Source organism: Tenrec ecaudatus, chromosome 2 (assembly GCF_050624435.1).
Source record: "Tenrec ecaudatus isolate mTenEca1 chromosome 2, mTenEca1.hap1, whole genome shotgun sequence".
NCBI lineage: Eukaryota > Metazoa > Chordata > Mammalia > Afrosoricida > Tenrecidae > Tenrec > Tenrec ecaudatus.
In genome coordinates, this window is record NC_134531.1 from 69,008,073 (window position 1) to 69,030,661 (window position 22,589).

Sequence of the window (22,589 nt, forward strand, 5' to 3'; positions counted from 1 at the left end):
CCAAATCCTGTCCTCTAAGTCAATTTTTGGGATTCCTCAGGGACTTTATTGCTTTGCACCCCCTTGCTGCTCTGTTGTACTCCCTTTATGTTTTGCTCCAGTATGTGGGGGGCTGTCAGACACAATTCTCTAGTGTATCCCCAGTGTTGTCCCTGTAGTGCTATGGCTCAGTGAGGGGACAGCATGTCTTGTAGGGGGGCTGGCCCTATAGTCCTCTTTCTGCATTGGCTGCTCTGAGCAGGAACGTCGTCCTTGGAATTTGTTGGGACAGGATGTGGTCCACTCCCTCTCTCTCCTTCCCTCTTAGTTTGCTCCCATGTGTTCTGAGCAGACATGCCCCTCTCCCTGAGCTGTATCTTTAGTGCTGTCCTCTAGTGCATTCTTCTGGCGAAGGGGTCCACATAGCTGGGATTGTGGCTGGCCCTACTATGTGACCTTCAACTTTGTTTCTATCACCAAGATTATATTTTCCAACTATTGTTTGTTCCTCTTTGTTTCCAACTTTTACATTAAAGTTGCCAGTGCATCTTGATTGCTTGTTAGATCAATTTCAGAGTGAAGATGTTGGCAGAATTATTCAGTTTCTCCATCACTAGTTTTAGTGGTTGGTGCATAAATTTGAATAATAGTTGTATTGATTGGAATTCCTTGCATAGAGATAAATATGATCCTAGCACACACAGATTGTACTTCTGGCTAGATCTTGAAATGTCCTTTTCGATGATGAATGCAGCACCATTTCTCTTGATGGTGTCATTCCCTGTATAGGAAGCCATATGATTTTCTGATTCAGAATGGCCAATACCATTACAGTCCCTTTCAGCTCAGTAACACTTCGAATATTGATTTTTATGCCTTCCATTTAATTTCTGATGACTTCCAGTTTTCCTGATTCATACTTTGTACATTATGGGTTTTAATTTTGAAGAGTTCTTTGAAGCTATTCTTATTTTGAGTTGTACCCATCAGCAAATGAAGGTCCCAAGGGCTTTACTCCTGAATGCTTTACTCTATTTATATCATTATGCTTAACTGTACTTTGAGAAGGCAGCTCTTCCTCAGTTATATTTTCAGCCTTCCAGCTTGAGGGGTTTAATCTGGCACTATCTCAGATAAAGTTCTGCTACTATTCATGTGGATATCAGAAACTCAAAATATTCTGCTGCTATTTTAAGGGGTTTCAGTGTCTAATTCCTCAGAAGTGGACAGCCTATCCCTTTTCCCAGTCTGTTTTTAGTCTGGAAGCTCTGCTCAGATCCATTCACTTTGGGGAACCCTGCTTGTATTTGAAGTATCAGTGACTTAGCTTTCAGCATCACAGCAACACACAGCTACCATAGTACGACAAACTGACAGAAAAGGAGTGGCAAATGATAATGAATTAAGGTTTTTGTTTCATGAATTTCCCCTTTTCCTTCCTGAGAATTTCCAGTATGTTTTCAGGCTAGTGATGCAGTTAGATAGGTTTTGTATTAGACTTTAAATCCTAGTCACTTGCTTTTCAGAAGGCTATGGTTTACCGTGAGAGCTTTAACTCTGTTTGAATCATGACATAAATTTAGTCTCCATGGAGCTTATCCTGACTATTAACCAGCAATGCAAAAAGCTTTGTCTGTAGGCAGAGAGTGCATGAAAGAGGATTATGCCTTCCCTAGCTAACCCAAAGGTCTGTGCATCAGGGCTGTGTGGTTTCATCATATTTATTCCATCTGTATGCCTTGACTATCTGAAGAACGATGAGGCATCAGGATTAGAGGAAGGCATGCTCACACCCTGTGCTGTGCTGTGCTGTGCACACAACCTTGCTTACTGAGAGAAGAAATTGAAGCACTTGCTCATGAAAATCAAAGATAGAAGATGCCAGTATGAATGCAACTCAGTGTAAAGAAAGCCAAAGTCCTCATAATGGGACCAATAAGTAACATTTTGATAAACAGAGAAAAGATTGAAGCTGTCAAGGATACAATTTTTCTTGATTCTACAATCAATGCTCATGGAAGCAATAGTCAAGAAATCAGTCAACACATTTTCTTTGGGAAAACCTGCTGTACATCCAGCTCATTCCCATCAAGTCAATTCCAACTCACAGCAACCCTATTGGCTAGATTAGAACTGTCCCTGTGGGTTTCAGAGATTGTAAATCTTCAAGGGAGAAGAAAGCTGCTTCTTTGTCCTGCAGAGCTGCTGGGGTTCTACAGCCCAGTAAGTAACGCACTATGCCACCAAGGTTCCTCTGCAGAAGACCTCTTCAAAGTATTGAAGAACAAAGGTGTTACTTTGAAGACTAATGTGCACCTGACTCAAGCCACGGTACTTTGAGTTGCCTCATGTGCTTGTAAAAATTGAATAATTAGTATGGAAGATGCAAGAAGAATTGATACATTTGCATTGTGGTGTTGGTGTATGTGGTAGTTATATAATCTGTTGCCAGAGAGGATTAAGAGTGAATGGATGGAGTTTAACCTGTCATTCAGGTCGCAGTTTGATGATCACACTTAGAGGTGCTAAGGAGATAAATAGCTTACTGGAGGTAGGACACAGGCTCACTCCCTGGGAGACATTGTAGCTGACAAGACACATGGAGCTATGCTAGTACCTTTAACTGGAGGATCCACGTGGAGACCCCTACCAGTGCTCAGATGCTTACAATGCCACTGGATCCACAAGAGTTCCCACCTACTGGCCTGTGATCTTCCTGCATTCGGTGTCATTGCATGTGTTTCGCAAGTCTGAAGAGGACTTTATAGATTGGTATTGGCATATGGGCTAATACAGGACTTATGGACTTGATCTGGGCTGGGCTGGGCTGGTCTCTCAATATACAATTGCTCTTTTATATAAAGCTATTTCGTATACACTCATGAGTGTCTATGAATTTGTTTCTCTAGTTAACCCAGACTAACACAGTAAAGAATTTTGAAAGTATCATGGACCTTTAAATAATAAACAAATCTGTTTAGTTTTATTCAGAGAAAAAACAACTCTGTCTTGAAAGACGTACTTCCTAAGATGCTTCCTAAAAGCGATGATGGTGAGACTTTGATTCATGTACTTTGTTATCCTGAGAGGTTAGTACTTGGGAAAGGATGTCATGCTTGGTAGAAGATCAGCAGAAAAGAGGAAGACCTTGAGCAAGATGGAGTCACAAAGTGGTTGCAATAGTTGTCTCAAATATAACAATGATTATGAAGATGGTGCAGGACCAGGCATGCGCTTAATGGAAATTGGGGTACGAGGGCTTCATAGTTATGAATCGTACCTCAAGGTTTGGAAGGCCCCAGAACCAATCTTTCTAAGTTTTTCTAATCTGCAGTAGTGTCCTGTCCCAGTGATGGCCCACTTCCTGCTTCCTTAGTCCTGCCTGTGGCAGTGATAAAGTTATCAGCCACCAATCATGATTTTGTGACAAATTACCTTTGTTTTCCATGTTCTGTATTAGTCATGTCATGTGGCCATGAATCCTTTGGATACCATTATGCCTACATGCTGATGATCTCTCTCATCTGGATTTATTTTTGTTCTGTTTACGACTAAAATAAAGAGGTCTCTATAAAAATACTTTAATATGGGGACCTTTCTCCCCTAGAACAGTCATTCTAGAATTGAGCTCCAGTGTTCCATATCCTTCTGTACTTTTCCATAGACCGATTGGACTCCAAGAAATACATGGGAAATCGAATGAAAAGATAATGGGATTTTCCCAAGAACTTTTTAGTAACCCCCTTGTACACAAGTATGTGAAATATGTGCATATAGTTAAAATACTGTCATCCCTCTTAGTCCCTTGATACTTAGTTGGTGGGCAGTCTGTGAAAGAGCACATTAAGTGGTTTGTGCATTGTAATTTAGATGCTGTTGGTTACCATGGAGTTTATTTTGACTCACAGAGACCTCATTTGTGCAGAAGAGAACCGCTTAATAGGGTTTTCCAGGTTGTGACCTTTCAGAAGCATGTCTTCTGAATTTCTGCTTGTTGGGTTTGGAACACCAAGGCTTAAGCTTTAACAGTTTGTGTCACCCAACCCAACTCATTGCCACTGAGTTGATTCTGACACAGTGAGCTGGTAGGGCAAAGTAGAATTGCTCATAGCAGTTATAAGGGTGTACCTTTTTACATAAGTGGACTGTGATAGCTTTCTCCTCCAGAGAGGCTAGTGGGTTTGAACCACCACCTTTTCAGTTGGCAGTGAAGTGCTTAGCCAACAGGCCACCAGGACTCTTTAATGCCACCCAGATGCTTACCTAATTCATGTGTGTGTGTCTCTCACTACTGTGGACTTGATTGCAACTCAAGACCACCCTATGGGACAGGTTAGAACTGCCCCTAGGGGTTTCCAAGACTGTAAGTCTACGGGAGGAGAAAGCCTTCGCTTTCCCAGAGCAGATGGTGCATTTGAACTGCTGGCCTCACGGTTAGCCGCCCACCTTGTTGCCATTACACTGCCACCAAGGCTCCCACTCTTACAGTGGATCCAGAATGAAAGTGTTTTGAGTACCTCAAAAGGAGGCCATCAAGGCTTAATTACTGCTAATCATTCACATGTCTTATTTATGGAGTTCTTGGGGCTCAGCTGCTAACCAATAGATAGGAAGTTTGAGTTCAACCAAAGGAACTTCAGAAAGGCCTGGCAATTTATGTGGAAAAAAAAAATCAAGTATACAAGACTAAAAGGTTAACATTTATTTTAAAACTAAAGGTGAGGAGGCAGGAAAGGTCAGGGAACTCTAGAAAAATGGAAATGGAGAACTCAGTGTAGAAATGAGAGCCCTGACACATTGCAGAGATTGTAACCAATGTCATGGAACAATTTGTCTTTGAATTATTAATGGGAGACTAATTTACTGTGTAAACTTACACTTAAACACAGTAAAATGTTATGCCTACCCCCTCCCAATATTGCCCTTCCAACCTATCAGTCTCTATGGTTGGCACTGACTCGATGGCAGTGAATTTGGTTTTTTTACCCTGCAGCCAAGACAAAACCCACAACCCAAACCCACTGCTGTCAAGTTGGTTCTAACTCATAGCAACCCTATAGCACAGGATAGAACTGCCCCTTGGATTTCTGTGACTGGAACTTTTTATGGGAGTAGGAAGGTCCCTCTTTTGTCTGGGGAGCCTCTGGTGGTTTTGAAGTGCTAATCTTGCTCAACAAGTAACCGCTATGCCACCAGGGCGCCTTGCAGCTAAGAAGGAGGAAGAAAATGAAGACTCAAGGAAGCAACTCATCCATAGAACTAATGGCTCACATGACCCTCACAGCCTCCTCTAATCTGAGCCAGACTCACTAGTTATGTCCAGCCACCATTATTAAACGCTATGACCAAGGCCATAATAAAGGTAAAGAATGTACAATAAAATTCAAAAAATAAACGAAGAAGACCAGACCTACCGGTCTAACAGTTAGAAGAACCTCCCAGAAAATTGCCCTGATGAGACAGCCTTCTAGCTTGACACTGAAGACACTCCCAGAGCCACCTTCCAACCACATAATGGGCATGACTAGGAAAACAAACACTACCACCTGCGAAGAATGTACTCTGTAGAAGAGTAAACTATAAGAGACCAAAAGGGCAACATCTGCCCAACCCAAAGATGACCAAGTAAGGAGAGACAGGGAAACTGAACAGATGGAAATTGGGTACCAAGTGCGGAAATGCTGAGAATGCTGACAAATTGTGGGAGCCAATGTCACAGGACAATTTGTGTGTGAAGTACTGATTGGAAAGCTAGTTTCTTATGTAAATGTTCACTGAAGGCACTACAAATGTTAAAAGAGAGAGATTCTTTTAAATGTGAAGAATAATAAGGTTTCCCCCTCAGACCAGTACAGAGAGGAAAGTACTGAACAGGATGTGTCGTACTTGTTTACCTGAACTTCTCTTCCAGCTGACTCGTTCCCTTTTTGAAACAAGTATCCCAGAGCCATCTTTCACAGTCAGAATTAAACTTGTACTGTACATTTCTGTGTAGGAAGAATGAAACTTTATACTCCCAGACATCTTTTTTTTGCTAGCACTGTTTTTTAATCGTTTTATTAGGGGCTCATACAACTCTTTTCACAATCCATACATACATCAATTGTGTAAAGCACATTTGTACATTCATTGCCCTCATCATTCTCAAAACATTTGCTCTCTACTTAAGTCCCTTACATCAGGTCCTCATTTTTCCCTTTCCCTCCCCGCTCCCCCCTTCCTCATGAACCCTTGATAATTTATAAATTATTATTTCGTCATATCTTGACCTGTCCAACATCTCCCTTCACCCACTTTCTGTTGTCCATCCCCCAGGGAGGAGGTCACATGTAGATCCTTGTTCTCCCTTTCCAACTCACCCTCCCTCTACGTTCCCAGTATTGCCACTCACACTACTGCTCCTGAAGGGATCATCCGCCCTGGATTTCCTGTGTTTCTGGTTCCTGTGTGCACCAGTGTACATCCTGTGGTCTAGCCAGACTTGCAAGGTAGAGTTGGGATCTTGATAGTGGGTGGCGGGGGTGGGGGTGGGTGGGGAAGGAAGCATTTAGGAACTAGAGGAAAGCTAGTTCATCGTTGCTAGGTTGCACCCTGTCTGGTTTGTCTCCTCCCCAGATCCCTCTGCAAGGGGATCTCCAGTGGCCTACAAATGGGCTTTGGGTCTCCACTCTGCACTCCCCTCCTCGTTCACTATGGTAAGATGTTTTGTTCTGATGATGCCTGATACATGATCCCTTCAACACCTCATGATTGCACAGGCTGGTGTGCTTTTTCCTTGTGGGCGTTATTGCTTCTGAGCTAGATGGTCGCTTGTTTACTTTCAAGCCTTTAAGACCCCAGACCGCTATATCTTTTGATAGCTGGGCACCATCTGCTTTCTTTGCCACATTTGCTTTTGCACCCATTTGTCAGACATCTTTTTAAGACTTAAATTGAGGCCCAGAAAGTTAAGTAAGTGTTATGACTCTGGAAGTTTTTGTTATGGTGACAATAGAAGTTGTGTTTGTTGGCTCTTTGTTAGCCCTTGACTTTGAAGGCTTTTAAAGAGTGTTCTGCACACATACACATATAATAAAGAACTTTTTGTCATTAGAATTAAACATTTTGCTTAGTTTGTGCCAAAGAAAAAGTTTATCATCAGTAAATATTTGTGTTAATTTAGGTTTGTGAAATTGTCTTAAGAAAGTAATGCCTAGAGTCAGACTCATTGTATATTTTGACCTCATTCAATGGATGCATCGCCAAATAGGAAGAGGTGACAGTGGAGGTGCAGTCATGCAGGGTTCTATGTTTAACTGTTATTGATTTTTGACAAGTCCACCAGCTGTTCCAGGAGAGAAACGGGTACAGTTGGCTTCTCTATAGATTATGGTGACCCCGCCACCCCCCCCCCCAAAAAAAAAGATTACAACCCCGGAAACCCCTGAAGGACAGTTCTACCTTATCCGAAGATGCCTCCTTTTTCTCGACAAGTGCAGACTTGTAGAGCTGGAGTAGCCAGTTGGGTTTGCTAAAGTGTATTATCATTAGTATTGTTACATGACTTAGACAGTAAATGAACACACCTCATCTATTGGGAAATTCCTAAGTGGTAGCTTAACTGTTTGCATTTCAGATTTCTTAAATAAGTTTCTCCTTCAAGAACTCTTAATTAATCAAATGCTTTGAAAATGATGAGGGCACTTAATGTATAGATGTGCTTTACACAATTGATGTATATATGGATTGTGATAAGAGTTGTATGAGCCCCTAATGAAACGTTTAGAAAAAAACCTCTTAATTAGAGCACAGGATTGACTGTCATTTACCCATTTCTTGATTGCTTAGTGTTTCCAGAAGTAGCAGTGAGACTGTCAGGGTCTTGCTGCCTCAAGTATATGATGACCCCACGGTCTTGTCTTATTTTTAAAAATAATGTTTCTCTGGTACGCCTGGTAAATATTATTTCTCCCAGTAGTCTAGAAGATATATGTGCCTGGTTGTAATAGCTGTTTACTCTCCACTCTTTTCTAATTTCCCCTTTAAATATGCCTGATTTATGGTGGGAACCCAGGCAACCTGATGTGTGGGAAATGAGAACCCGGAAATGTCAGGTGAGAATGTGGGACTTGAGAGCTTCAGAATTGAGATTTTCTGGTTTAGATTTCAGAATTTTGTTTGTTTGCTTGCTTATTTCAGCATTTACAACCATATCGGTGGAGAGTCCACACAGGTAGATGTGTAGTTTCTGTACTACTGAAGTAATGGGAAGTAATGGGCTTAGTGGGAGTAATTGAGACTCATTATTTTTGTCTATATCTTATTTACTGATATGCATGATGTTATTTTTGCTTGCTGTTAAAAACAACCAAAAAACACCAGTTGACTTTGATTCTGGCTCATGGTAACCTTTACACTCCTTAAGATTCTCAATGGCAGAGTCTTTTTTTAAAAAAATCATTTTATTAGGGGCTTGAACAACTCTTTTCACAATCGGTACATACATCATTTGTGTCCAACACATTCGTATGTATAGTGCCATCATTATTCTCAAAACACCTGATTTCTACTTGAGCCCTTGGTATCAGTTCATTTTCCCCCTCCCTCCCTGCTGCCCCTGAACCCTTGATAATTTATAAATAATTATTATTTTATCATATCTTACACCATCCGACGTCTCCCTCACCCAGTTCTCTGCTGTCCGTCCTCGAGGAAGGAGGTTATATGTAGAACTTGTCATCTGTTCCCCCTTTTTCCCTCACCCTCTCTCCACCCTCCCGATATCACCACTCTCACCACTGTTCCTGAGGGGTTCATCTCTCCTGGATTCCCTGTATTTCCAGGTCCTATCTGTGCCAGTGTACATCTTCCGGTCCAGCTGGTTATGTAAGGTAGAATTGGGATCATGATAGTGGGGTCGAGGAAGCATTTAAGAACTAGAGGAAAATTGTATGTTTCATTGTTGCTACACTGCACTGACTGGCTCGTCACCTCCCCACAGCCCTTCTACAAGGGGATGTCCAATTTCCCTCAGATGGGCACTGGGTATCCACTCTGCATTCCCCCTCATTCACAATGCTATGATTTTTTTTTTTTTTTGGCCTGATACTGATCCCTTCAACGCCTTGTCATCCCAGAGGCTGGTGTGCATTTTCTATGTGGGCTTTGTTGCTTCTCAGTTAGATGGCCCTTTGTTTATCTTCCAGCCTGTGGGACCCCCAGATTCTATATATTTTGACAACTGGATACCATCAGCTTTCTTCACAGTATTTGCGTATGCACCCTCTTTGTCTTCAGCGTTCATGTCGGGGTAGGCTGGTGTGCTTCTTCCGTGTGGGCTTTGTTGTTTCTTAGCTAGATGGCCACCTGATTGTCTTCAAGCCTTTAAGACCCCTGACGCTATATCATTTGATAGCCGGGCACCATCAGCTTTGTTCACAACTTTTGCTTATGCCCCCACTTTGTCCTCAGCGATTGAGTCAGGACAGGCCTGTGTGCTTCTTCCATGTGGGACTTTAAGACTTCAGGTGCTGTATCTTTTGGTAGCTGGGCATTATCAGCTTTCTTCACCACATTTGCTTGTGCACCCATTGTCGACAGCCACTTCAGGTGCTATATCTTTTGGTAGCCGGGCACCATCAGCTTTCTTCAGCACATTTGCCTGTGCAGCCATTGTCATCAGTGATCGTGCCAGGCAGGTAAGCATCTCAGACAGCCGAATTGTTAGAACAAAGTGTTCTTGTGTTGAGGGAGTACTTGAGCAGGGGCCCACTCTCCATCTGTTTTCTTAATACTCAACCTATAAATATATGTACATAGATCTATTTCCTTCTCGTCCTATATAAATATATTTACATCTTTATATGTCTGTTTAAATCTCTAGGACTACCCTTTGCCTCCTAGTTCTTTCCTCTGTTTCTTTGTACTTTCCTCTTGTCCCACTATCATGTTTTGCCTTCATTTGGGTTTTAGAAATTCCTCTCCGTTACATTGCCCTTGATCCAGCCCTGCCAGACCTCCCACACCCTTCTTGAGACTGATTTTGGATCACTTGTTATTTCCTTGTCCCTGGGCTTGTTAACACCCTCTTCCTTTCCCCACTTCCCCTTCCCCAATGTCCCCCCGGAACTGTCATCCCATTGTTCTCTCTTCTGGCTTGTTTATTCCGCCTATCCCTTCCAGGTAGACATGCTATGTACTATCACAAGACTGAGTACCATGAAGCAACAGTAGAAAGTAAAACAATAGCTACAACAACAACACACATACACATATACATACACACATAAAAGCATGAATAGTTCAGGGTCTGTTTGTTTCCTTCCATGGGTGCTTTCCAGTCAAGTTTGATGGGGTGCCATGCCCTGGCACTGCCTCTATCCCTGGGGATTTCATTGCTCTGCTTCCCCCGCTGCTCTGCTGCATGCCCCTAGAGGCTGGCTTTGGCGTGGTGAGCTCATGGCGGGCACAATTCCCGCTGTGTGTCTCTAGTGTTGTCCCCAATGGTGCTATGGGTCAATGAGGAACACTGTGTCCCATGGTGGGGCCAGCCCTGTGATCATCTCTGTGCATTGCTTTTCTGAGCAGGAACATTGTCCCCAGGGCTTGGTGAGCCAAGATGTGCATCACTCTTTTCTTTTTTTTTTTCCCCCTATGCTCCCTCCTTGGCTCCTGTGTGCTCTGACCAGACCAGTCCCTCTTCCCCTCTTCTTGAGCTGTAGCGTCAGTGCTGTCCTCTGAAGTGAATTCTTCTTGGTGGGAGGGTGGTGCTGTCCACTTAGTCGGTAATGGCGCCGGCCCCTCAGGCCTCTCTATCAGTTCCCTGCTAAATGTCAGTGTGTTGAGTTCTTGTCTTGGAGCTCCGAGTTGAAGTCTTGTCTCTCTTTCCCTGTGGAAACACTATCAACACCCTCCCCCTGTGTGGGTTAGTGCCCTGTTCCCCCGGCTACCCATACCTTTTTCCATCCTCCCTTTTAATGGGCTACCATATGTATCCCAAATATATCCCTGCTATATTACCTGGGCCTCACCCCTGGGACTTATGTGTACAGCATCTTCTTCCCTATGCCCCTTTTGAATTTTTTTTTTTAGCTTACCTCAGTGGACTCATGTAGTACTTGTCCTTTTGTGCTTGGCTTACTTCACTTAGCATAATTTTCTCCAGTTCTTCCCATGCGGCCATGCGCTTCATGCATTCATCATTGCTTTTTAGGGATGCATAATACTCCATTGTATGTATGTAACACAGTTTTTTAATCCATTTGTCTCTTGCTGGGAATCTGGGCTGTTTCCAACTCCTTACAATTGTGATCTGTGCCTCAATGAACATTGGAGCACAGATGTCTGGCCGTGGTTTGTTTTTTGTCTCTTCTGGGTATATGCCCAGTAGGGAGATTGCTGGATCATAAGGTAGCTCAATTTCCAACTGTTTTAGATATCGCCAAATCGATTTCCATAATGGTTGTACATACCTACAGGTCCACCAGTAGTGGACAAGAGTTCCTATCTCTCCGCATCCCCTCTCACAATTGTTACTTTCTGATTTCTTGAATTGGACTATCTTTGAGGGTGTTAGGTGGTATCTTCTACTTGTTTTAATTTGAATCTCTCTTATGGCTAGAGATCTGGAACATTTCTCATATATTTATGGGCCATTTGGATTTCTGCCCCTGAGAAACTTCTGCTCAGGTCCTTTGCCCACCTCCTGAGTGGACAATTGGTTTTTTTGTTGTTGTAGTGTATTGTAGATTTTAGTAATAAGGCCTTTGTCTGATGTGTCATTGCTAAAGATGTTTTCCCATTCTGTAGTCTCTCTTGGTTAATTCTTTCGATGTACATAAGTGTTTTATTTTTAGTATGTCCCATTGGTCAATTTGTGCCTCCTCTGTGTTGGTGTCCTTCCCGATTTCCGACAGCCTGTGCAATCCCTGTGCCAAGGTCCTCAGGTTTGTCTTAATTCCCTCACTGATGGCCTTCGTAGTTTGGGGTTTTACCTCAAGGTCTGTGATCCACCTTGAGTTTATTCTTGTTCACGGAGTGAGGTAAAGGTCTGGCTTCACTTTTCTGCAGCTATGTATCCATTTTTTCCAGCACCATGAATTGAAGAGGGCATCTGCTTCCCATTTGATATTTTTGGGACCCTTATCAAAGATCAGTTGTCTGTATGCTGATGATTTTATTTCTGGTTTTCAATCCTTTTAATGGCAGATTCTTTGGAAGTAGACTCACAGAGATTTCTTCAGCACACTCAGGCTGTACTCAAACCTCCAACCCTTGGTTAGCAGTCAAGTGTGTTAGCCAATTAGTGGTAATAGTTATTTCAAAGAATATTCTTAATCTCAGTTGGCAAAAATTTACTTGGGAAACTCAGGATAAAAAAAATTATATGGCACTTTTTTATTGTCATCTTAAATATGAAATAGAGTAGAAGCCCAGTGAAAATATTTGGATTCACAAGAGACTTTTAAAAGAGTTTTTCAATAATTGAAACTGGATGCTTAAAATGCAAAGGATATTATTTGTATTATTTCATTACAAATATGACATTTTAATATGCTATATGTATGGAAAACTTATTACTTGCTGTATTGTATGACAGATTTATTAAGGATCATGTATTAGCTGAAAGTTACCTTAATATGTTTCCTGTTTTCTATCAGTGGTGAAAGAAGTAGGTTTCAGCTTACATAACACTTGCTTCCAGTATTTCTTTTATTTGCAGTACATATATTCAGTTCTTTATAATATTTTTTCCACTAAAGATAATAGCTGATTTTACGTAAAAGGAATTAAGCTCACTTTGTTTATTTTTATTTAACTTCTAACATTAATATTCTTAAAGTTTTCTTTGTTATATCATGCTAACCTAGTGCTTATTGGATTAAATGGCAGTGAATTTTCTCTAGGATTGCAGTGTTCTGATTCTATTACTTTTTCATTAGTTAAAAGGCTAATTCTGTTCAATACATTCCTGTTTTTAAATTTTTTTTTTTCACAAGAGAAAAGCTTGTAGTTAGTTCAGGGATCGTTTGCTGGCCCTTAGGAGCGTTTTCCAGTCCAGTCTCTTGGGGCACCACGCCCTGGCCCCAAAGTCCACTTTCAGCATTCCCTGGGGACCTTGCCACTCCATTCCCTTGCTGTTCCGCTGCACTCCCCCAGTGCTTTGCCTCCGTGTGGTGGGATGAAGTCGGGCGCAATTCCCACACTGTGTCTCCGTGTTTCTTAAAATTTTATCCTGTTTTTCACTACTCAGGTTTTTACCTTTGCTACAAGACATAGACTAGTGGTTAAAGGTTTTTCTGGTATCCAGTGTTTGTATGTTTAATTATATGCTGCCTTAATTCAGAAGTCAGGAATTTTTTCATTTTCTTAAGCTCCAACTCTCAGTTAACATAAGTGGGGGTGGGGGTGGGGGGTAGTGAAAAAGAAGAAAACCCTCAACAAGAAGATTGACACAGTGGTTGCAAAAAGGGACCCAGACAGAAGAACAATTGTGAGGATGGTACAGGACCAGGCGGTGTTTTATTGTGTTGTCCATAGGTTGCTGTGAGTCGGAACCAATTCCATAGCATCTAACAACAACTGAGTTAAATAATTAGTAATCTCAATGCTTGTTAAAGGAATTGAAATGGGATTTGGTAATGCATTACAAAAGCTCATGCTTATATTTTAAAAATTGTATTGTTTGACATTCCTTAAAATTTTAGATTTAATTTTATGAATTATACCCTCATGTTTGCTTACCCATATGTATACATGTGAAGACAGCACAGGACTGGGTAGTATTTGGTTCTGTTGAACTGTAGGGTCCTTATGAGTCAGAACCCACTTGATGGAACCTAGCAACAGTAAGTGGTAATAGTCGAACGATGGTGCTGGAGAAGAGTATTGGAAGTGCCATGACTGCCAAAAGGACAAACAGATCTGTCTCAGAAAAAGAACAGCCACAATGCTCCTAGAGGCAAGGATGAAGGTATTCAGTACTTGGGACACGTTATCAGGAGAGATCATTCCCTGGAAAAGGACATCATACTTGCTAAAATGGAGGTGCCGTGAAAAAGAGGAAAGCCCTCAATGACATAGATTGATTGACACAGAGGCTGCAAACATGGACTCAGCTCTAAGAACAATTGTAAGGGTGGCAGTTTTGATTTATTTTACATAGGGCCTCTCTGAGTGGGTACCTAACAACAACAGTAGTGAGCACAGCAGCGTGCCCAGTGTGCATGTATGTGAATGTGTGCATAGACAGACTCACTTCATTATGTTTCATGTGATTGTGCTGCTCTGATAATTGCATTTTCACAAATGGATGGTTTGTGACAACCTTGTGTCAAATCTCTCTGTTCACCATTTTCCCAGGAGCATTTGCTCGCTTCATGTTTCTGTGGCACTTTTTGGTAATTATTAAAATATTTTCAACTTTTTCAAAATGCTGTTGCATACTTAAAATTACGGCATACTTGTGCTGGGAAATGAAAAACCATATGTGACTTGCTTTCTTGTGACAGTCATTTTCGTTTGGTGGTCTGGAACTAAACCCACAGTATCTCAGAGAAGTATGTAGTAAAATTGTAAACTTTTATCAAACATAGTATTGCTTTGATGAAGTTTAAAGTAATACAATGAACAGGATCATTAATTTAACATTAATGGTTAAATTAAGGATCAACAGCTCACATGAGCATTAGAATTGCATATGAGTTAATGAACACTGTGTTTTCAATCACTTTGATCTTTTTTTTTAACTAAATCTTTTTAAATTTTAGGGGGAAAAAAACAGTGGCTTTGATGTCCTCTATCACAATATGAAGCATGGACACATATCAACCAAAGAGCTGGCAGATTTTGTAAGAGAAAGGTATGCGTATATTTATTTAAGTTACACGATTGAGAAACATTTTAATTGAATTTGCATTAAAGTAGCTAAGCCAACTATTTTAAAATGACTTATTTATTGTTATGGTGTCGCTTCTATTAACTTTTGAAGACTTACAGCAGTTAAAGTATTTTTGCTTCTATGTATGAAGGTTCAAAAATCATTTGTTTTTTTTCCATAAAATACAAGAGCAGCCAATTTTCACCATCAAGTAAAAGTAAAACTGGGATTCTTTTTAAAATTAGTCCATAGTGACCTTTAGGAACTTAGTTGTAGCCTGCTGTGCTGACACCATGACAAACCGAAGTTGAGCCTGGTTGTGTTTCGGTTTTCGTTTCAATATCCAGTGTTCATGGAGTTAACTTCTGAGAAGGTTTCAATCATCAGGCAGGGATTTGTGTGGATTCCACCATGGCTATACTCCTTGGGTTGGATGTTGAAGGGTGAGGCACGGTTTGCTGGACCCATGTCAATTACCTAGTAGTCATCAAGGTCAAAAAATTCATCGTCTCCTCCTTGGTATTCCATTCCCTGGATACCTCCAACTCCACCAAATCCTTTCATAAACTGGGATCCTTCTTGTGACTTATGTGTGACAATTTCCAATGTAGCTCCAAAATTTTTGTAGTTGTTAGCAAACCATTCCAGTAGGGGCATGCTTTTAATCAGATCATGTTCCTGTTCTGCCTCTTTTTTGTGAAATGAGATTTGTTCTTCTCTTGTTCTGGAGTTACAGAATTTTCTCTTTTGTGTCTTGGCAATGAAGAATGTATCTAATTATATCCACATTTTCTTAAGACTATTAGAAAGCCCACATGGAAGAAGCACACTAGCCTGTGTGATTATGAGATGTCGATGGGATCAGGTATTAGGCATCTAAGACCCACAACAAAATCATACCCGATGTGAATGGTGTAGGGGGGCACGGGCATGGAGTAGAGTCCCAATGCCCATCTGTAGACAAGTGGACATCCCCTCACAGAGTGGGTCACAGGGAAGAGATGAGCCAGTCAGGGGCAGTATAGCAGCGAAGAAACACATAACTTTCCTCTAGTTCTTTGGTGCTTCCTTACCCCCACTATCATGGCCCCAATTGTACCTTACAAATTGGATTAGACCAGAACATACATACTGCTACAGATAAGAGCCCGAAACACAGGGAATCCAAGATAGACCTCTCAGGGTCAACAGTGAGGTTGAGATACCAGGAGGATTAGGGGAAGGTGGGGAGACAAAGAGGGAATTGATCACAAGGATCAGTCTAGAACCCCCTCCCAGGGGGATGAACAACAGAAAAGTGGGTGAGGGGTGATGGAGGAAGATGTAATATATGAAAATAATAATCTATAACTTATTAAGGGTTCATGAGGGAGGGAGGGTGGGGGAAGAAATGGGGAGCTAATATCAGGGGTTCCAGTGGGAAGAGAATGCTTTGAAAATGATGATGGCAGCATATGTGCAAATGTGCTTGACATACTGGATGAATGTATGGGTTGTGATAAGAGATGTAAGAACCCCCAATAAAAGTATTTAATAAAAAAAGAAAAGAAAAGGGATTTCTAGAAAATAATGATGGCAACATATGTACATATGTGCTTGATACAATTGATGTATGGATTGTTACAAGAGCTATAAAAACCCTCAATAAAATGTTTAAAACAAAACAAAATGATTTGTTTGTGAATTAGGTGGGGGTTTACATTTTAGACCTCCAATTCTACATTCAACAGATGAGGTAGAACAGAAACACCAAAAATAACTTTAGGCCAATTGACTGGATTGCTCCACAAAATCATAACTCTAAAGTTGTGGTCCAAGAGAACAAATCCTCTGAGTTGTTAGGTTGTACTTAAGCAGTATCAGCAACCCCTCTTTTGAGTCGTTTTGTAAAAAAACATTTGCACACACATATATAAACATTTGCCAATATGATCTTTTTCAGGCGTCAAGCTCAGTGATCTCAACTACTGTAGTCATGATGTGCCACTAATACCTTTGATCAATGCCAAATTTCACATCACTATAAACAGAAAGTCACTCCAGCCCCTTCTCTTGCCACTCTTGATAACCACGAATAAAGCTTTGGTCTCCATTTGCCTGTTTTATTTACGTGAGATCATATGTACAGTATTTTCTTCTTGTGATTGACTTATTTCACTCAGTGTAGTGCCTTTCAGATTTATTCACGTTGTGGCATATCTCAGGACTTCCTTTTCATTTACGGTAGAGTAGTATTGCATTGTCTAGCCATTCCTTTGTATGTGGACATTAGGATTATTTCTAACTTTTAACTTTTGTGAATAGAGTTAGAATGATCATTGTACATATGTTTGTTTATATCACTACTTTTAAGTTCTTTGAGTGTATACTTAGGAGTGGAATTGCTGGATCAAATGGTTATTCTGGTTTTAATTTTTTTTAGGAATTACCATGCTGTTCTCCATAACTCGTACCATTTTTACTTTCTTATAAGCAATGGATAATGATTTTATTGTTAGTTCTTTAAATGTGTCATTAAATAAACATGCTGAAACAATGTGAAGAGACTGTTTTTTGAACTTAACATCTTTTTATTGATTATAACGGTGTTTATTAAATAAAAACAAAACAAAGTCTTACTTATTTAAAAAATTCTACAACTGACTTTTCCTTAAAATTGTTAGCAATGGCTTTCGTATTATATCCTATTGACTCAATTCTGATTCATAGCTATCCTGTAGGACAGTGTAGACTGCTCCATATGGTTCTGGGGCTCTAAATCTACACAGAAGCAGATGGATTTAAACCATCAACCTCTTAGTTGTTACTCCAATACTTAACCTACTGTGCCACTAGGGATCTTTTGGAGTAGAATAGTACGTTTAAAAATTATTAAAAATCATACTTTGATCATGATTCAAAATCAAACAACTCAACTACCATATTGCTTCTTAAAACTAACTTGTAGCTAGTCCAACTTGGTACTTTTCATATGTACACATTTTAAATCTTCATCTAGTTAATATGGGAAACTTTGCTTTTCTATACAGTACTGTGCCATTTATTCTTTCATCAGTATATATTACATATGTGCTCTATGCCACACACTTGTCTGGACCCTAAGTTGTAAGGACATAGCCTCTGCCTTGGTGGCTTTTTTAGACTTGTGGAGTTATTGGGAGAACAAACTATTTCATATAAGATCAGTCCTTTTTTTTTTTTTTTTAACTTTAACCTCTCCACTGGGGTTGAGAAAGAGTCCAGAGGCTCTAGGCCCTCTGGGCAGGGCTGTCTCTCTCACAGGATTCTACGTCATCTCTGACATTACGGGCACTGCTCATGCCTTCCCCCTTTCACCAAACACTTATCTCAGTGCCATTTCTATACACGTTGAGAACATTAGCACGGATGTTATGTAGGTCTTTTCGCTATGTTGATGTCACACCTTGATGAGATGGATTGCCATGGTAGCTGCAACAATGGGCTCACCATTTTGAGGATGGTGCAGGGCTGGGCAGTGTCATTCTGTTGTACATAGGGTCACTATGAGTTGGAACCGACTCGCTGGCACCTAACAACAACAGAACACCATGTCATTTCATAAGAAGTCCAAGACTCCTGGATCATCCATCATTGTCCAGAGTGTAAGCTCTTATTGGAATTTTGGGCACTGAGGCCACTCTTCCTATTTTGCTGTGTTTTTCTTCATAGCACTTAAAACTATCTAACAAATTATTTTTCACTTGTTTGCTTATCTCTTCTCCCTATAGTATAAGCCCGGCAAGGGTAAGGAATTTTCTCTCTCTCTCTCTCTGTGCTTATTGCTGTATCTTCTGTAGATACATTTGGATAACATATCTTTGTTCATTCTTGTTCCTTTTTCAGTCTAGTCCTGGCAAGTTATTAAAGGACATTCTCTTAGTAGGCTGTTTGTTTAGAGACCCCAAATTCTTTAAGACCCCAGACACTATTTTTCTTAATCGTTTTATTAGGGGCTCATACAACTCCTGTCACAATCCACACATCAATTGTATAAAGCACATTTGCACATTCATTGCCCTCATTTTTCTCAAAACATTTGCTCTCCACTTAAACCCCTGGCATCAGGTCCTCATTTTTTACCTCTCCCTCCCCACTTCTCCCTTCCTCATGAACCCTTGATCATTTATAAATTATTATTTTGTCATATCTTGACCTGTCCGACATCTCCCTTCATCCACTTTCCCAGACACTCTTTTACCAGATAGTTGGGCACCATCTAATTTCTTCACCACATTTTGCTAGCACCCTGAATCTTCTGTGTTCCCTTCCTGAGGGCAAGACATTTATTTTCATCTCTTTCGATGTCATATATATCTTTCAATATTTATAAAATTGTTTTACTGTTCATTTTTGTTGTTCATTTCTGTGTTCTCCTATTAGACCATATCCTGTTGTATCCCATTGCCTAGCATAGAGCCTGGCACAATTAGATACACAATTTCTGGAAGGAGTGAATGAGAAAGAAATTAAGAAAAAGAAAAGATAAACATTTCAGTGTATGTCATATACCAAAGACTATAATTTGCCTCATGCAACTATCAACACTTCAATGCCTATTTTTAATGCCTATTTTATAGACGACAAAATTGAGACAAAGAAAAGTTACATAACTTCCCACGTTAGTTATTAAGATAGTTCCCCTTTCTTCCCCTCCGTGTTTCCCTTAATCTCTTTCTTTCGCCAGTTTTAATAAGATATAGTTGACATAGAGTAAACCATCGTACTAAAAAGTATACAATTTGATATATTAGAATGTGTGTGTGTTAGACTGGATTCCCAAGAGATGCAAAACCAGTGATACTTGTATATGTATGTATTTAGAAAGAGATTTAAATCAAGAAATGGTTCCCACTAGTGAAAAAGTGGGTAAGTCCAGTCCGTTTCATGTCTGTGGGTCAGATGTAACCTGAAGACTCCTGACTCATGTAGCTGCAGGAGCTGATGAGCAGGAAGCAGGGAAATAAAACAGGAAGACCACAGGCTGGTAGATGCACAGCTGAACAAATGTGACATCAGCTGAATAAATCCAAGGTCAACAGTCCATGGCTAGCTCCTGAGATCAGGCACCGTAATAGGTCAACAAACCAAATTCAGGATCCAAATCCAACAGTAGAAGTGAACTAGCTTGAGGTGTGTTTCGTTGGCTGTGCAAAGACATCCAGCTATGTGGACCATAAAAAACTGTGGATAACCTGAGAAGAAAGGGAATTCCAGAACACTTTATTGTACTCCTTCAGAACTTGTGCCTGGATCAAGAGACAGTTGGATGAACAGAATAAGGGAATACTAAATGGTTTAAAATCAGGAAAGGTGTGTGTCAGGGTTGTATCCTCTCACTGTACTTATTCTGTCTTCTGAGCAAATCATCAGAGAAGCTAGATTATATGAAGAAGAATATGGCATCAGGAGTGGAGGAAGGCTTATTAACATGCAGTTGACACGACCTTGCTTGCTAAAAGTGAGGAGGAATTGAAGCACTTGTGGATACGATCAAGTATTTCAGCCTTCAGAATGGATTATAACAATATAAGGAAGATCCAAATCCTCATAACTGGCCCAATAGGTAACATCATGATAAATGAAGAAAGGTTTGAAGTTGTCTTGGATTTTTTCTTGCTGGGATCCACGATCATTCCTCATGGAAGCAGCAGCCAAAAAAAAAAAATCAAAAGACATGTTACATTAGATAAATCTGCTGCCTAAGACCTCTTTAGAATATTAAAAAATGAGGATGTTACTTTGAAGGCTTAGGTGTACCTGACCCACACTATGGTATTTTCCATTGTATCATATGCGTGTGAAAGTTGGACACTGAATAAGTAAAATCGTAGAAGATTCGATACATTTGAATTATAGAGATGGAGAAAAATATTGAAAGTGCCATGAACTGCTAAAAGGACAAAATGATCTGCAGTGGAAGAAGTAAGGCCAGAGGGCTCCTTATAAGCAAGGGCGGCAAGACTTCCTCTGACATACTTTTCGACAAGTGGTCAGGGAGACCAGCCCCTGGAGAAGGACATCATGCTGGGTAAAGTAGAAGGGCAGTGAAAAGAGGAAGCCCCTTCAAGGAGATGAATTGCCACAGTGGCTGCAGCAGTGGGCTCAGTCATAGGACCAGTGTTTCCTTCTGTTGTACATAGGGGCGCTATGGGTGTGAGCCAACTCGACAACCCCAAACAACTACAGGTTCCACACACTGCCACTTTGTACTAAGAGTAGGCCGTCCCTGGAATTGAACCCTCCTTCAATTGTATCAAGACTGTGACCAGATGAACTATTTGGCTGCTTCACAAAAGATCCCCTCATGGAACTGACCACACTATATTAGATTATATCTTGGGCTGCACAAATTGGCACAAAACCTAACTGTCACTGTAGGTGTGTGTGCACGCATGTGTGTGTGTGCGTGTGCACATATGTGCAGTCTTGTACCCATTACCTTTTTCCACCCCCTCTCCATTTCCTTTCCCCCCCATCCCTAATCATCCATTTCCTTTTCTCTGATATAGGTTAATTTACATTTTCTAGAATTTTATATATGCTCTTTATTTTTTGTTGTCAGGGTGCTTTTATTAAGCATAATGATTTTTGAGATTCATCTCAAATATGTATCAATAATTCATGTCTTTTTGTTGCTGAGTAGTTGAAACTATTTTTCTAACTCTATTTTTTTGTTTTAATCATTTTATTAGGGGCTCATACAACTTTTATCACAATCCATACATACATCAGTTGTGTAAAGCACATCTGTACATTCATTGCCCTCATCATTCTTAAAACATTTTCTCTCCACTTAAGCCCTTGGCATCAGGTCCTCTTTTTTCCCCCTCCCTCCCCAATTCCCCTTCCCTTATGAGCCCTTGATAATTTATAAATTATTATTTTGTCATATCTTGCCCTGTCTGATGTCTCCCTTCACCCACTTTTCTGTTGTCCGTCCCCCAGGGAGGGGGTTACATGTAGATCCTTGTAATCGGTTCCCTCTTTCCAACCCCCTCTCCCTCTTTACACTTCCAATATCGCCACTCACACTGCTGGTCCTGAAGGTATCATCCTCCTTGGATTCCCTGTGTTTCCACTTCCTGTCTGTACCAGTGCACACCCTCTGGTCTAGCCAGACTTGCAAGATAGAATTTGGATCGTGATGGTGGGGGTGGGGAGGAGGTGGCGAGGAAGTGTTTAGGAACTAGAGGAAAGTTGTATTTTTCATCGGTGCTACATCGCATCTTGACTGACTCGCCTCCTCCTCTAGACCCCTCTGCAAGGGGATCTCCAGTGGCTGACAAATGGGCTTTGGGTCTCTATTCTGCACTCCCCCCTTCATTCACTATGGTAAGATTTTTTTGTTCTGATGATGCCTTATACCTGATCCCTTTGACACCTCTTCATTGCACAGGCTGATGTGCTTCTTCCATGTGGGTTTTGTTGCTTCTGAGCTAGATGGCTGCTATATATCTATATTAGGTAGCTTTAAAAAGTTCCTGGAAAAATTCCATTATCTTTTAATTCCATTTTCTCACAAAATCTTGGATGTTCCCCTCATATATATTTTTGTGCTTACCTGTAGTTCGTTAACTATGCTCTATAATATTAAATTGTGTAATTAAAATTTTACCTCAAATTTCTTTAATGTTCTAGAACATCTCTGATTTTCTAATTTTTCTGTGAAGCTACATGTTTCCTATGAGTTTTTCTCTTCTAAACTTTTAAGTTATTAGTAAAAGTATTAATA

The 22,589-nt window shown here is 40.6% G+C and overlaps 1 protein-coding gene across 2 annotated transcripts in view; it reads left to right on the forward strand.

Annotated features, from left to right (window-relative positions):
* The window catches only part of FCHO2 (FCH and mu domain containing endocytic adaptor 2), a 141,425-nt gene that overhangs the window by 15,488 nt on the left and 103,348 nt on the right, over positions 1-22,589 (forward strand). For both annotated transcript variants that reach the window (XM_075541160.1, XM_075541159.1), the window contains exon 2: positions 14,727-14,818. In XM_075541160.1, the coding sequence (XP_075397275.1) occupies positions 14,727-14,818 (92 nt within the window). The remainder of the gene's footprint in view (positions 1-14,726; positions 14,819-22,589) is intronic.